Source organism: Pagrus pagrus (assembly GCF_965226575.1).
Source record: "Pagrus pagrus genome assembly, chromosome: 19".
Classification (NCBI taxonomy): Eukaryota; Metazoa; Chordata; class Actinopteri; order Spariformes; family Sparidae; genus Pagrus; species Pagrus pagrus.
Window position 1 is genome coordinate 24,314,763 of NC_140203.1, and position 16,907 is coordinate 24,331,669.

Sequence of the window (16,907 nt, forward strand, 5' to 3'; positions counted from 1 at the left end):
CCTTATTTTCTGAGAGCAGCTTGTTTATTCACTGTTGGAAAAAGTTTGTATTATTACCTCATTAATATTGTAAATATTAAAATTCTGAGTTTGAATTTCTTCTCCAAAACTATTTACTATATACTTTAATTCTTTTTGCATTTATTTGTTTGCTTGCCTAAACTGATAATAAGACTGACCGAACACCAAAACAAGGAGGTGAAAGAGGCTAAAGCCCTTCATAGCCCTGATAATTCTTTGTGGGTTTGTCACTATGAGCGACTCATTTAACATTACACATATTTATTTGATTCACTGCAATATAAATTGTTAATAGGTGCAGCTGTAAGGATAGTTTTGAATGGAGAACTTGAGTATTTCTGCATTGAGATAGTTCTACTTGTACGTAATACTTCTTCCAACAGTCATCTTCACCTTCAGTATGTTCTCTGATATCCTCGTTAATTAGAACATATTTCAGGTAAAAATAGGCAGACTGAAAGCTAAACTGAAGGATTCAAAACTATAAGTAATGAATTCTAAAATTCACTGAATTCAAAGTACCGACACGAGCACATTACATACATCTACAGAAATGTTTCATTCATTAGTGTGACAGTGACCAGGGAATAGTGTTTGTAAAAGGCTATGTGACCTGATTTTAGGGGTATTCTTCACTAATTATATTGAACTTCACCAGGGAATATTTTTCCATACAGTGAGGTCACTTATTACTGCACAAGCTCCACTTTTTTCTGCTAATTGTGGTGTGTCATTTACTCTGCGGAATTACCCTGAACTATAACACGTCCCGAGTGAGATGATGCGTATCAGCTGAACCTGGTTATTGTCTGATGCCAGAAATGATTCCTTAGACGTCTCTACAATGTACAGACTCCATTAAAACAAGAAAAGTCTTTAAAACACAAAGAGGACAGAGGAAGGGAAGAGAGGAGGACAAGAAGCGTGGATGAGATGAGAGGTGAGGAGAATATCTAACTGATATCAAACTATCCTTCCCCAAGAAGTAATTCTATGATGATTTTCATAACAACTCTCAACAAAGTTTTTCATACATCTGGGCTTTACCTGAAACTGTGTCACAGGGCTAACAGTGTTATTATGGGAGCACCATTTTCTAATTCGTCCTCCTCGTCTCCCTCCCTCCCTCGCTCCCTCCCTGGATGTCTCCTCCTAAGTTTTCCAGTTACAGCAGTTGCAGGAGAGCACTCTTTCCCACACACTCAGAGTGTTTCACATTAGAGCTCCATCTCCCAGTCACTCTGTCCTCCTGACTCCCAGTACGCTCCAGTAGAACCCCAGCACTTCTCACCCTGCCCCGCTGCTGCTTCCAGGACGAACTGCACCACTGAAGAAGATCAACCGTCGGTCCAAACAGGTATGTGACAACCAACCAACCTCTCTTTATGTTCTGCTCTAAAATACCCAGGGTTACAGGTTGCTTCACTTGCAGCGGGTGTTTGATTTTTTTTGGTGGACTCTTGGTCTCAGAACATGAAAGAAGGTGAAAACATTGATATTAAAGGATCAGCTCACTTGATCAAAAAAAGAAAAAATGAAACGCACAGGTAGTTTTGCTGTCATTAGTCCATTTTTGAGACATCTGCCTCCACCCCAATACAGTGGAGGTGAATGGAATATCATTGGTAGTGCTCACAACATTGAAAAAATATCTCTGAAACAAATATTTAAAAATCTGGGCAAATGAAACCCAAACTCTTAGCATGACTAGAAACCACTAAAGGTAAGTGAGACGACATGTTGTTATTTGGCTGAATTGACCCTTTAAATAGCTGAGTGAATGCTTTATACTCTTATATTTTGTGGTCTAGACCTTTGGTGAATTTATAATGCCATCTTCTTTGTGGTCCTTTAATGTCGTACAACATTCTACTCAAGATTAAATGTCAAACAATATCTTTATGCTTTTGTATTTTTTTGCTTGAAAAGATTGTTGGCACATGAATTTTAGCTTGAAATATTAGCCACTCGCATGTATATGTATGGGTTTTGATTTTTTTCAACTTGATAATATAAATACTTAAAATAGTACATATATGCCCATTTGTGCCTTTAAAGACTTATTGGACTCTGTTCATACTGGTTGTGAAGAGATCCATTTCCACTGTGACTTCAGTGTAAGAGAAAGGGGGACACATCCGCAGTCTTTATCCTGAGCAAAAATACACTTGAAAGTTCGTCTGAAGTTAATTTAAAGTTTAAGCAGTCTGTACGAAATTCACTTTGTGTTTCCCCAAAGCAGTTCCTGCTGAACTAACTTCGAGCTGCTTTGAACTTAGGTGGACAGCTGCCTCATCTTTGTCCATTCATGATCACTCAAAGGACATCAGTGAAATGTATCCACTCATTGCCAGTATCTTTGGAAACATCCTTGAGGAGCTGAATGTGAACTACATCTGTCCTTTCTATGCACAGGGACCAGACCAAAAGTTAGTTAGTGACCTGTTTGGAGTTCAGTCCGAGACTCAGATGTCATACATACACACTGCACGCACACACAGTCAGAGCGTGTTTTTAGTTACCTAATACCAACACCTGTATTATTAGCTTAAATGGCACACTTGATTAATGTCACGTGTGGGTGACATTTAGTCCGGCATCACGCTAACATGTACAAATTTCATATTGTTGGATTAACGGAGGCTGGAAGTCACTCTTTCCACAGTACAGTACACAGGACTTGTATAGCCACCGGTACAACTAGAAGTAGGAAGTGGAAGAATGGCCCTCTGTTATAAAGAAGCAGTTTGGCTTTAATCAGACAAAAGAAAAAATGTTTCCACAGCAAAAACTTTACTGGTGATTATAAGGTTAAATGCATTTTCTCAAATGAATCCTTGGTAGTGGGCTTTTGGTAAAAGTGAACTAGATACCTGACCTAAAGATGGCACCTATTCAGTCCAATGAGTACTGCTCTCCTGGTACATATGCTAAAGTTTTCTATCTTCCAGGTTTACCCCTGGTTATGAGGCCCACTGAATATTTCTCATTTTTCTACATTGTGATGACATCACAGATTTTTAATCTCTTTCCTTGAGGAATGTTTTACAAATATAGAACCTCCACGGATGAAAAACTCATAACAGAAAGAGTCATAATTGAGCTTGTTCGCAGGTGGAGGTGTCCTGTCAACAGTCTGACAGACGTCTCGTTTATAATGGTGCTCTGTGGGAAAATACTTTGTGGTTGCAGGGGAATCTCTTCGCTGCAGCACTGGGAGTGGCCGCTGGGCAAAACTGTACGCAAGGCTGAGTATCGCTGCTGTATCCAGGGGTAAATGATAGATTCATGGCTTTGGCGCTCATGATTATATAAATGACATTTTCCATTGTTGAACCATTTCATGACAACCAAGCTTTGCATTTTGGTCATAACAACTTTTCTAGGCTTTCCTTTGTGTTGTTTCAGCGTGGTGTCCAGTTCTGTCAAGCACAGCGCTCTGACACACTGCTCCAGAGGCAGGAAATGCATTTTAAAAAATTACCCACCAAAATAGTTGCACAAGTTGAACTCAGCCCACGTCATTTGAATGAGGTCAGTCCACTACACAGCGGTGGTGCCAACACAGAGGGCTCCACAGGAAAAACATGAAGTCTAACTGCAAAGAATATCTCTGTGTGGTAACACTGTGTACTGGAGAGATTGTTAAACAAACTTTAGATTGCACAGTTTACACATTTGTCTGGATTTTTCTCCCTCAGGCGTGATGGTAAGTCTACACACAATCTATTTGCACTAATCAACATATTTGGGTTTACTGCAGCAGGATGCAGCGACTCAGGGAAGGCATTCACATACGTACCATGAAGGCAAAGAGGAAAGTGGAGGAGATCTCCAAAGAGGACATCCAGGCTTTCCTCAAGAAGAATGCCTTTGTGCTATTTACAGTCGGGGCAGTTGTTGTAGGTGTGTATGCCTCTGCAGTCAGAGTCTTGTCAATGCGATGTAAACACACAAACATTGAACACACAGGCCCACACTGCCATTCTCTCTGCAGGTATCGTTCTGGGATTCACGCTCCGCCCGTATAAGATGACCTATCGAGAAGTGAAGTACTTCTCTTTCCCTGGAGAGCTGTTGATGAGGATGCTTCAGATGCTGGTTCTGCCCTTACTCGTCTCCAGTCTCATAACAGGTACGACACATTCTCACATTATCACAAACATTTTACTGATCTGTCAATGGAGAGAGGACTTGTCTTCTGTATTCTCAGAGTTATGCTTCAGTTTCTCTTCAGTCAGATTCTTCTATTCAGGTGATATGAACGTGATGGATATTGTGTTTATAACCACTTTTTGGTCAGTTGGTGGTTCATGTCTTTTCTTCATCAGCAAGCACCACCTCATATCTGCTGTTTACATGCACTGGATATGAAATGGTGACTAAGCAGTCAAAATAAATCTGACAAGGCAGCTCTGACAGATGTGATCTGGTTTCAGCCATACACTCACACAGAATTTGGATTTATTTATTACATCTTTTTGTTCGGCTGTTCACATAATATTAGCTTCTTGGACTAATATAAAGTTGTGACTGTATATCCCAAACCAGGTTGCAGGAAATGACATTCAATATGTCCTTGCACCTTTTGTAAAAGAAAATGTAAAATATCAGAAAGTGACATCATCATATCCCAATTTAACTGACACAGTTTTTTTTTAAATATGTTTTTGTTGTACACATTGGGCTGGGAGATACAGTATATCATTGTCATAAAAAGTGGTGGAACTTGGGACATTGGTTAGAAATCTTTTTCACAGACAGAATTATTTTTCATTCGGGTGGACTTTCTCACTGGGTAATTGTTTTTTGGAAAATCTGAGGCTTTCTATTTTACTAAACTGCAGTGGTTATACTGTACATGAGATGCACAAACTGGAGCCGTGGTAACTGGCGACATTTTGTAGACACAAACCTTTGTGTTTTTCAAATTGTGAAAAGATCCACAGTGTGTCAGATTGGTCTAATAACATACAAAAGATTGATCTCGTTTAGTGCCGGGATAGAGGGACAGCTTGGTAGAAGTGGTTCACAGGGAGGTCATCTTTACAGCCCAGTAATGAGGAGGCCAGCCTCACCTCCAGCTCACTCAAGAGAGACTCCAGCTGGTTCAGTTATAGGAAAGATTCGGTTCAGATCAATTACAGAGGATGCTTCATCCTTGTGGCCTGTGCACTGGCTCGATTAGATTCTATTCTATTCTATTCAAACAGCAGTGGACCTTCAATTTTTCAAGGCAGTGCCCTCTGCCACGGAGACTTAGGAAAACACTGTGCACAAGAAAGTGAAACGTTTTTCAGTTTCTAATTTAGGAAAAGTATTTCATTGATCTTTCTCAAAAGCTGAAATATTACTGAGGCTATACAAATGTCTAAATTAGCCCTCAAAGAGACAAATTTTACTGTAAATTCTGATCATGTTCAACCGTAGAGAAAAACCACGAGGTTTGTTGAACAGACGCTATAGATTTTTGGTTGTGTAGTTGTGAACGAGAAGCTGCTTGTTCTTTAAATTTGACTGTTTTTAAAAAGATTTTTTCATCTTTCATACCCATGTAAGAAAACATCAAATCATCATAATAATAATACATTTCAATTATATAGCGCTTTTCAAGATGCTCCAAGACACTTTACATGATATAGAAGTAAAACAACACACTAAAAGACGGGCCTGTGCATCTGTGGCCCTGGTTATTGTGGTGTGATCAGCACCGTTGTTAGCGCCTTTTTGGCCAACTGAGCATGTAGAATCAGCAATCTTCGGTGAGAGCTCAGCAACTCAGTGCATGAGAAAAGAAACAGAAAAAGAAAGGGAATGCCTCATGAGCCTGTCACAGTAGTATCCATGATTTCACCCATTTAGTGCAGTTTCCTCTTATGTTTCTCCTCCACCCAAGCCCCCAGGAAGGGCATCAGGCTTTGAAGCCCGTTTTTGTACTGACCAAACCGTGTAGTTACATCGTCACATGATGCACTGCGGCTCAAAAAGACTTTTTCCTATAAGCTCACATTGTGAAAGAGGTGTCTGTAAAAAAGTTGGATACATTTGGCCCAATAAAATTTGGAAAGTCTAGAAGAGTCCTGTGATTACATTATTTTATCTGCATTCAAGTTAGCCAGGCACTAAACCAAAGTTAGCCGGCTTGGTTGGTGGAAGTCTCTAGTGCGCACGCTCTACGGGCCCCACAAAAGTATTTTCATACCTGGGAAGTCGAGCTGTTTTGGCTTCATTCACCACTGAGCTGTTTTCATAGGAATCAACACAGCTCCACCTCCAGTGCTGTTTCCAGATTTAATGTAACGTCCTTGCCTCCACCTGTTCACTAGTGTCATTTGCATTTGGTTTGGTGGTTATACGTATTAGTAAGGTGGTGACAAAAATCGCCATTTTTATCATGACAGAGGTTTTTATATGTGTGCTGAGTCTTCTGGTTTCACCTTTTGAATGACGAGTGGTGAGAGGTGTTTCCTCTCACACAGGTGCAGATACAAGCTAGTTGGCCATTAGCTGTGGTCTTTGCAATGTGTAGTGTGCATCTTTTTGGCTGAAACAGACACTAGTGCTTTGATTTCACATTGGTGTGTCTGGGAATATGCCAGAGAAGAGAAGAAGAGTGCCAATATGTATAATTCATACTCAAAACAAATAGGGGGCAGCATATCACAAGCTAACTGCTGCTTACTGTAGGTTCTGTTAGCTAGTTAGCTCAGTTAGCCATGCAACTAGTGGTCAAGATTGGAATATCGGAGAACCAGGGAAGTGTTGGTGTTTACACCGCTAGCACAGGAGCTTTGGGGATGGGGCTAGCTCATTAGCATGCTGACAATAGTAGAAATCTCTGCAACACAATAAGTAGACGTCATAACATCAAAACTGTTATTTTCTACATTCTGTAGACAATTTTGTTAATTTTTGAATGCTTTTAATTAGAAATCTTATATATTGCACCTTAAAAGTTTGGCACAATCCATTCAACATGTTCAGATATATAAGATATTTATGGAATATGTGGCGGCAAAGAACCGCCGTACACACTACAACATGTAACTTTGCCACACGACTTGGTGCTGACAGAGCTTTTTTTCTTTCTAAAGAACATGTTTTGATACTTTGATACTGACTATATTCCCATCCTGTGTCCATTAGGAATGGCAGCTTTGGACAGCAAAGCTTCGGGAAAGATGGGCATGAGAGCTGTGATTTACTACATGACCACGACCTTTATCGCAGTTTTCATTGGTATCATAATCGTCCTCATCATCCACCCAGGAAAAGGATCCAAAGAAGAGTTTGGAAAGCAACAGAAGATAGAGCAAGTCAGTCCTGCTGATGCCTTCTTAGATCTGATCAGGTAGCCTGCATACCAGAACAATAATGTTACCAAAGTCTGGCTGTAACTGCACAGCCTCCTCTCTTAACCACTGCGTGATTTCTCATTTCAGAAACATGTTTCCACCAAACCTGGTCCAAGCCTGCACACAACAGGTGAGCTTTACAATCAACACATATTAAAATGACAGTGCTTTGTATTCATGAACTCTCAAAACAGGTAATTTTGTGGCAAGCAGCTCTGAACCCCTGCAGTGTTCCCATTTTGGCCACACACTGACTGTAACTGATTCATGAAGGCCCCAGCCATCTTAAAGCCTGACAGCTCGAAAACATTTCAGCTTGAACTTCACTTGAACCGAAAGTCAATGTGTTTGCTCCAAAACTCTGTTTGTCTCCTTCCCCTTATCCTTTTTGCTCTCTCTCCCCTCCTGACACACATGAACTCAGACACTGAGGTTAAGATGCTCAACCAACCACCCCCCTTGAAGATGTTTCACCTCTCATCCAAGAGGCTTCAGTTCTAACTAACTGGAGGGGAGTTGCATGCTTTTAAACTCTGTGTGGGAGTGTCCTTACAGAGTCGTTAAGGACACGTGAGAGCTCTGAGTTTCTCTCATGTGCCATGAGAAAAAATGTTGAGTGGGAGATTTTAAAGGAAGAGAAAACTTATACCCCACTAGTAAGGATGAGCCAGGAGGACACAAAACAGTAATTTAGCGTCTGTTTCAGCTGTCAAACTCTGGTGGCATCACCTTGATCCTCTAATTCTTTCATTCTCCAGTTCAAAACCAAATATGGAAAGCGAGTGGTCCATGTGACAGTGACGGTGAATGACACCCTCTTCAACTCAACCAATGCCACCCAGGAGATCATGGAAATCACCCGTGAGGAAGCGATCCCAGTGCCGGGTCAGGTGAACGGGGTCAATGCTCTCGGGCTGGTGGTCTTCTCCATGTGCTTTGGTCTAATAATTGGCAACATGAAGGAGCAGGGCCAGCTCCTAAGAGACTTCTTTGACAGCCTCAATGAAGCTATCATGCGCCTGGTTGCCATCATCATGTGGTAAGAGTTCATTTTCAGTGGGAGGAGCTTCTTGTTGAACAAATGTTACCATCACATGTGTCTTCAATAACTCACTGTTCCTCTTCTTCTGTCAGGTATGCTCCTATTGGTATTCTGTTCCTGATTGCAGGAAAGATTGTGGAGATGGATGATCTGACACAGATGGGTGGTCAGCTGGGCATGTATGTCATCACAGTTATCATTGGCTTGATGATCCATGCCATTCTTATTCTGCCCACTCTTTATTTTGCTATCACTCGGCAAAACCCCTTTATCTTCATTGCTGGGCTCCTGCAAGCTCTGGTGACAGCTCTGGGGACCTCCTCAAGGTAAGTCATGTCCAACTATATCACAATTCAACAAATGAATAACACTTATTGCTGAAACAAACAGTCCTGAATTTTGGGAGTTACACTTGTCTGCAGCCAAACTCAAAGTTAGATGTCTACTCTTGTTTGTAGCATAAAGACATAAAGCAGGTGGAAACAGCAAGCCTAGGTCAGTCAACAGATAAAAATGTGGTTGCTGAAAGCATCAATATGCTTCAAACTAAGCGCCTAATTGTCAAACAGGCCATCCACAACGTTTTGGTGTTAGAATTGTTGGGCTGCATCAAATGTGTGAAAGTATGAAGGGATTTTAGTGAAGCTCCTGGGCCTGATAACATCCCTAGCCCTGTACAAAAAAAAATGACCATCAACTAGCTGATCGACTTACTGTTATTACTGATATTTTAAACATACATCAGAATGCTGTTTGCTGATTTCACCTCAGCATTCAAAACAATCTCCACCATGGAACTGATTGGAAAACATTCTGGGCTTGACTGGATATTGAGTACAGGGTTTCCCATACATTTGATTCTTTGTGGCAGCAAGCTACAATATCAACATTGGCCGCCCGACATTGATTTTCAGTTTTTGGAGCTGCACAGCACGCTCTCTTTCTCTCACATACACATGATATATTGTTTCGCCACACAGACTTACTTGGGCAGGCCACTCAGGTGTATTAAGGGGTGCTAAATTGGTGACCCATTTTCGCAGTTCTTATATTTATTTTTTCATCTGCTACTTTTGGATTAACTAGTGGTCAATCTGCCAATCTATACCTGTAAACCTATACTTATACCTACTTTATACCTATACCTATACCAGTACCTGCTCTCTAGAAAGACTTTTTACAGTATCAACACCATGTCCAAACTGGAAATTCAGACTGATTGTGGTGCAGCCTCTCCTGTTTAATGTAGGCCATTGTTTTGTGAAAGACTGGTAAAAACTGAACTTCCACCTGGTTCGGTACCACGTTGGTTCAGATCGTTGCCTGCTGTTGTGAAAATGGAACTGCAGGTGAAAAATCCAAAACACAAGGTGTGTTTTTGGGCAACTTTATAAAACTTACTGCTGATGAAGGAAGTGCACAGAGCACACATGGGACCTTATTTCAGAAAAATATATAATATGCATAAAATATGCATATGTGGTTTGTTGCGAGAGACAATTAATTCTTTTATCTCATTTGAATTCCGGCATAAATTACACATATGATGATAACTGTCACAGATAGTTGGCTGCTGCAGTATTACTAAACTGACAGTAGAAGAACTGCACAGAACATGGCATTATGAATGGTGATATGAGCACGTCCTGATACAGTGAAGTGCATTTGAACTAGATGCAATCACATAGCTCAGAAAAAAGGGAACCAAGTAAAAAGTCAGACTATGAATCTTTATACAGAATTATACAAAGTCATTCATAATCTCCACAGTAATGTATCAATGTTCCGTCAAAATGTTTTAATTCTTGCACGTTCCAGTTCAGCCACTCTGCCTGTCACCTTTAAATGTCTGGAGGAAAACAACAAAATTGACAAGCGAATCACTCGTTTCGTGTTGCCTGTCGGTGCCACCATCAACATGGATGGAACAGCTCTGTATGAGGCACTGGCAGCCATCTTCATCGCCCAGGTCAACAATATGGAGATGAACTTTGGTCAAATCATTACCATCAGGTAAAAAATAACAAAAGAGGATGACAACAGAGACTTATTCTGATATCAATAAATACAATCTCTCATCTGTGTATGCCTGTGTGTTTCTCTACAGTATTACAGCCACTGCAGCCAGTATTGGAGCTGCTGGCATCCCACAGGCAGGCTTGGTCACCATGGTGATTGTGCTGACCTCTGTAGGACTTCCCACTGATGACATCACTCTTATCATTGCAGTTGATTGGTTCCTGTGAGTAGCTATTTGTATCATGAACATGTGGACAATAATCCCGTAAATGATCTATTCAAACACAGCTATGTTTGACACATCGCTCTGTGAAGTGCTGTCAATGTAACTTACATCCCTACATCAATCATCTATGTCAGCTTAACAGTCAGAAGCAGCTCTGTAGCTACTACCACCTAGTGACACACTTCTCCTGTCTCCCTGGAGTCTTGTTCTACATCTTCCCTTTTGTATTGAATATTTTTTGCAATGAGTTTTAACATAGAAACATAATTAGGTTTCCCAAATTAATCATTTCAATTAGAATACCCTTCCCAGAAATTACTCAGCTAACTGGGGTAATAGGAAAAAAACCCTTCTCTCCTTTAACTAGGATGGACCAAATATGAGTCTGTCAGCCTTCCTTCATGAAGACAAGCCTTTCTTACACTGAACAGAACAAAGTACAGCGGCGAATGAATAAAGACCTGTATGTTTGAAAGCTGAGGCTGTAAAACCAGGCTAGTGATTGTGACTTATTTTTCAAAAAATGATGTTTGATAATGGAGGTTTAAATATGTCTAGCCTAAGTTACCATAGAAACTTCGCTCGAGACTAGCATGTTCAAGTCACGCTACTTTTCAGACATAGTCCACCTCAGGATTAAAAAAAGACAATAACATCATTCCTCAACCAGAAGGACGGATGAATGGAGAGATGAGGGCTCTATCCAGAGCCAAAAAAGCTGCCTTTCAGTCAAGTGACAAAGAAGCATAAATAATTTTATGCTCAAAGACTCAGCTGTGAAGTCTACTCCGCCTCCAGAGGACCGGCCACTGTCAGTAACCACAGCCGATGTGAGAGAAATCCTGCTAAACTGATTATAGATAAGGCTGCTGGTCCAGATAATATACCTGGCTGTGTACTAAAAACATGTGCCGATCAGCTAGCTGATGTTATAACTGACATTTTTAACATCTCACTCTAACGGGAGGCTGTTCCCTCCTGCCTCAAGACAGCCATCATCGTTCTTGTTCCTAAAAGGTCTGCTGTTTCTAGTCTTAATAACTACCGCCCTGTAGCTCTCACCCCAATCCTGGTGAAGTACTTTGAGAAACTGGTTCTCCAGCACATCAAAGACAACATCCCTGCCAGTCTGGACCCTCACCAGTATGCTTTCTGAACCAAAAGATCAATAGAAGATGCCATATCTACTGCCCTCCACTCAGTCTTCACACACCTGGAGAATAAGAACAGCTGTGTCAGGGTGCAGTTTGCCTTGTCTTAGGTCAACTTTATTGTCACTTCCACAATATGTTAAAAACATACAGAGGTGTGAAATATCGCTTCTCCTTATCCTAACTACTAGTGCAACAGAAAAACTATAACAGAAAAAATGCCCATGATCCTCTCTGCCATTCTCACCACTTCAACTCCAACCAAACCATGATGCAGCTTGACAGGATGCTCTCGATGGTTCCTCTGTAGAAGGTGGACATGATTGTTGGAGGTGCTTTCTTCAGCCTCTGTAGGAAAGACGTGTTGTTGTGCCTTCTTATTGAGTGCTATAGTGTCTGTGGTCCAGAAGAGGTCATGAGATCCGAGATGTTCACCCCCAGGAACTTAGTGCTAAACCCCAATGTTTCTTTATATAGCATCTTTCAAGAGCAGAAAATCACTAAGTACTTCACAACAAAATGACAGAAAAACAAAAACAAAAACAGCCAGCCAGCCGGCAAGCTGGGGGCAAAACATAGAATATAAAATAGCACACAATTTTAAGTTAGCTTAAAAGCAAGTTTAAACAAATGAGTCTTTAACTGTTTTTTAAATATGTCAACTGTGTCCACATTACGTAAGTTCAATGGAATAGAGTTCCAGAGGGTATGAGCTACTACTTCAAAAGTACAGTCAGTCTCCTTTTGTCTTTAGCCTGATGCAAGGAACAGTTAACAAACCCTGGCCAGTGGACCTCAGAGTCCTACTTGTGTTACAGGGCATTAGGAGCTCTTGAACGTAGGTTGGTGCCTCACCATGCAGGGCTCTAAATGTGGTTACCAGGATCTTGAAATGAATTCTGAATTGTATGGGCAACCATTGTAAAGACATAAGGATTGGTGATACATGAGATCTTTTAGTGGACTTGGCCAAAGATTTGGCAGCAGCATCTTGTACAACTTTAAAAGGTTTATGGGTGTTTTGCTTAGACAGGTAAAAAGTGAGTTGCAGTAATCAAGTCGCGCAGAAATAAATGCATGAATGATCATTTTCAACTGAGGTCTTGGAACAATGGGTCTGAGTTTGGCAATGTTTCTCAGCTGATCAAAGCAAGAATGAACCAAACTGTTAACATGCTGGTCTAGAGTCATAGTCTGACCCATAGAGGAAGAGGATAAAGGACGAAGACATTCATTTACCTTTGGAACAAAGTCATTAGGGGCAGAAATAGGACTTTCAGTCTTGTCAGTGTTGAACTGTAAATGATTATCAGCCATCTAATCCTTTGTACAGATTATGCAATTTAGCAGAACAGTTGAAACATTTTGAGGTTTAAAAGAAATGTATAATTGAATATCATCTGCATAACAATAGTATGAGATGTCTTTAAAATTAATTATTATCTACCCAAGAAGAAGCAAATACAGGGACAAGAGCATTGGGCCCAGGGAAGAACCTTGGGGAACCCCACAGAACAGAGACTCAGTACATGAGGCTTAACTGTCAACTGTCACCAAAAAACTCCTGTCTGACAGGTATGAGGAAAACCAATCCAGAGCCGATCCTGCAATACCAACCCACTGCCTAAGTCTATTGGTCAGGTTTCAAAGGCAGCACTTAAATCTAATAATACCAACACAGAACAACCCGCTTCGGCTCGCAATAGCAGATCACTAGAGTCACAAGTCACAAAATTGTTCAGTTTTGTGACTTGTGAGTATTTTATTTCATTTCAGTTACATGCAAATTAAAAAATAACGTCAAAGATAACGTTACCCTAAAAAATAGCTGGAGTTACCTGTACCCTACGTGTTGTCCCACTCATTTGCCCTTCAATTCTCTGATTTTCTTTGGGTTGTAGGGACCGCCTGCGTACCACAACCAATGTTTTAGGGGATTCGATTGGAGCCGGCATTGTGGAGTTTCTGTCTCGACATGAGCTTCGCAGCAAAGACGTGGAGATGGGAAACTCGGTGCTGGAGGAGAAGGAGAGGAAGAAACCTTACAAGCTCATCTCCCAGGATAGTGATTTTGAAAATGACAAACGTGCTCACAGTGAATCAAACATGTAGTTAAAAACTTTGAACATCTGCCACATCTGTTAACACATACAAACACTTGCATCTGGTTCTGTTTTGGGGAGTAGGGACCTAATTGCGAGATGTTGTTGTCAACTATAGTTTAACTCTCATTATTTCACACTTTGGATTTGTTAACATTCCCTATTGTCATGTCCCAGAGGTGAATTTCTTACATTCCTATTTCTTCTAAAATTACCAAGAAGACATCCTTTAATACTTTCATCTTCAAATAGGACTGGTAGTTTCTGCTGTGTATGTTCACTACTATATTGAATATTTTAACTTCATATTAACCTCGTGTAGATGTTGAGGTGAAAGTAGATTTTTATACATGCTGGATGAAGGATTTAAAAACTAAAGTGGTGTTTTTTAAATAAACCACAGAGCATCTAAGACCAGTTAGCAGGGCCAGAAAGGCTGCAGGGTACAATCAGTCCCATACAGTCATGGCGTCATGAGTTAAGTGATTGCTTTTGAAGATATCATATGAACAAATTATACATTCAGACTTTTACCATTTTGTCACTAGGACATGATCAACTCGAATTAAATTCCAATTCTATCTACATTGTCCCAACATTAGTTGGTTAGTATTGTGGTTATTACAGGTGATTACAGACATTTTATGATTCAGTGGTACAGCTTATTTCTCACACACCTATAATTGCATGTGTATGTGTGTGTGCACATTCACATGTTGACTATGTGTAACTTGCTGATTTTTTTTTACCAACATTATTAATTCACTGTAGACATGAGACAAGTGAATACGTTCGGTTATTTGTACATGCTAAAGCCTCTGACTTCATTTTGGAAAACAGATTTCCAAGTCTTGACTGAAATTCAACAACTTTTTGTGAGAACAGTTGTCTTAGTTCTTGTTTATTATATCTTCAGAGAAATAAACAGAAAAAACCTCTCTGGCCTGTCTCTCTTTTGTTGAAAAGTCAGGGGTTGTTTCAGTCGGTTAAATAAACTGTATTTTCTAAATTGTTCTCATACAGTATGCATATTTGTGTTTGTCCCTATCACTTTCTTTATTTAAAAAATAACATAACTGTCCAGTAAAATAGCTGTACATCATAGTGTATCAGATGAAACACGAGTGCAGAGTGCACACACTGTGAAGACCAGTGTCCCTTTCTGACAGATCATCGCTCCATGTGAAAAATCAAATGGTTGAACAGGAGTGAAAAAATAACTGCTTCTGGTGTTTTCAGTCTCAGTATCAGTGACCACTGTCCTTTAGCCTGTGTCAGAAACGCTAAAATAAAAAATCTCACTCTAAAATCATTATCAAAAGGAATCTCAAACAATTGATTGAGAAGGCTTTTCTCTGTGACCTTGCTACAAGTAATATACATCACACATGTTAAATATCACACCTGGACCTGCCTCTGGACTACTTTACAAAATCCTTTCTGTCAACCATTGATAAACACCCACCCTTTAAAAAGCTTAGGGTCAAAAACAGATCAAGCCCCTGGTTCTCCACTGACTTAGTATTTATGCTGAAGACAGGAGACAAAGCCTGGGCTCAAGCAAGGTTTACTGATGAAGCAGCTCATTGGTCAACATTTAGACAACTTAGAAATACATGCACTACTGCATTAAGAAAGGCAAAAGCCAATTACCACATCGAACTGATTTCTAGCTCCCTTACAAATCCATCTAAATTTTGGAAAGCAGCTAATGTAAATAAAAACAAGTCCTGTGGATCTTTCCCTCCCTCCATCACACTTAATGACCACCAAATTGATAAACCGTCAGAAATTTGTGATGCGTTCAATGCACACTTTGATGCTGCTGGAAACCAGTTTGATATGGTATATCCTGGTCTTGCTCATAACAGCCACCCACGAAATCACTTGTCCTCAATCCATTCCTCTCTGTTTTCCACTGCAGCCGTTCACCTCCTCCACTGTTATAGACGCTCTTCAGAACATTGACCGCAGGAAATCAGCTATTGAGGATAAAATAGATCCCTATTTCTTACATATCTGTTTAATCTCTCAATTTCCTCTGGAGTCATACCCATAGTCTGGAAAAGTGCACATATAGCTCCTCTTCATAAGAATGGTGATAAATCAAATCCTAATAACTATTAACCAATTTCCAAATTACCCTGTCTTGCAAAGGTCCTAGAATCTCTAGCCAATAATCAGCTCAAATCATTCCTTTCACTTAATGATGTGCTGAGTCCACACCAGAGCGGCTTCCGAACCAAACATAGCACTACTACTGTAGTTACATCAGTCACAAATGACATCATATGTGCTATGGATAAGGGTAAATACTGTGCAGCCCTATTTATCGACCTAACCAAAGCATTTGACACCGTTGACCATGATCTGCTTTTACAAAGACTGAAAGATATCGGATTCAATTCCAGTTCCCAAACATGGTTTCACAATTATCTATCTCATCGACAGCAGTTTATAACTCTCAAAAACTATCAATCTGCTTTTTTGTCATTAACAAAGGGGGTTCCACAAGGCTCAATACTGGGTCCTGTCCTGATCACCATTTATATCAATAACATTACATCCTACATAACAGATTGTAACGCCCATCTCTACGCAGATGACACAGTTCTGTACTGCACTTCCAACACCCCACACTCAGCAAGCCTTTGACACTTTACAATGGCCCCTTCTCAACCTGAAATTAGTCCTTAATGCAGATAAGAGCAAGAAACCTCAAAGATGATGGTTTACATATCACCACGCTATCAGGACACAATATTGACAGAGTTACAGAGTACAAATATCTAGGCATCTGGTTGGATCAGAAACCAATTTCCCCTTGCCCTGCAGGAAACAACTCATCCAAGCATTCTTTTTATCAGTTCTACATTAAGGTGACATCATCTATAGACATGCCTCTGTCTCCACTCTAAAACCACTGGACTCAGTGTATCACTCTGCACTTAGATGTATTACTGGTTACAGCTACTCCACCCATCATTGCAC

At 40.4% G+C, this 16,907-nt stretch overlaps 1 protein-coding gene across 1 annotated transcript; it reads left to right on the forward strand.

Moving 5' to 3' along the window:
• The first annotated feature begins 1,144 nt into the window (after positions 1 to 1,144).
• Positions 1,145 to 14,854, forward strand: LOC311275161 (excitatory amino acid transporter 1-like). Its single transcript, XM_084383461.1, has 10 exons — positions 1,145 to 1,378; positions 3,785 to 3,927; positions 4,019 to 4,156; positions 7,168 to 7,372; positions 7,464 to 7,506; positions 8,135 to 8,415; positions 8,511 to 8,744; positions 10,237 to 10,431; positions 10,526 to 10,660; positions 13,716 to 14,854. The coding sequence occupies exons 2-10, from the start codon at positions 3,789 to 3,791 to the stop codon at positions 13,924 to 13,926; spliced, it is 1,581 nt and encodes a 526-aa protein (XP_084239587.1). The 5' UTR covers positions 1,145 to 1,378; positions 3,785 to 3,788; the 3' UTR covers positions 13,927 to 14,854.
• The last annotated feature ends 2,053 nt before the right edge of the window (positions 14,855 to 16,907 follow it).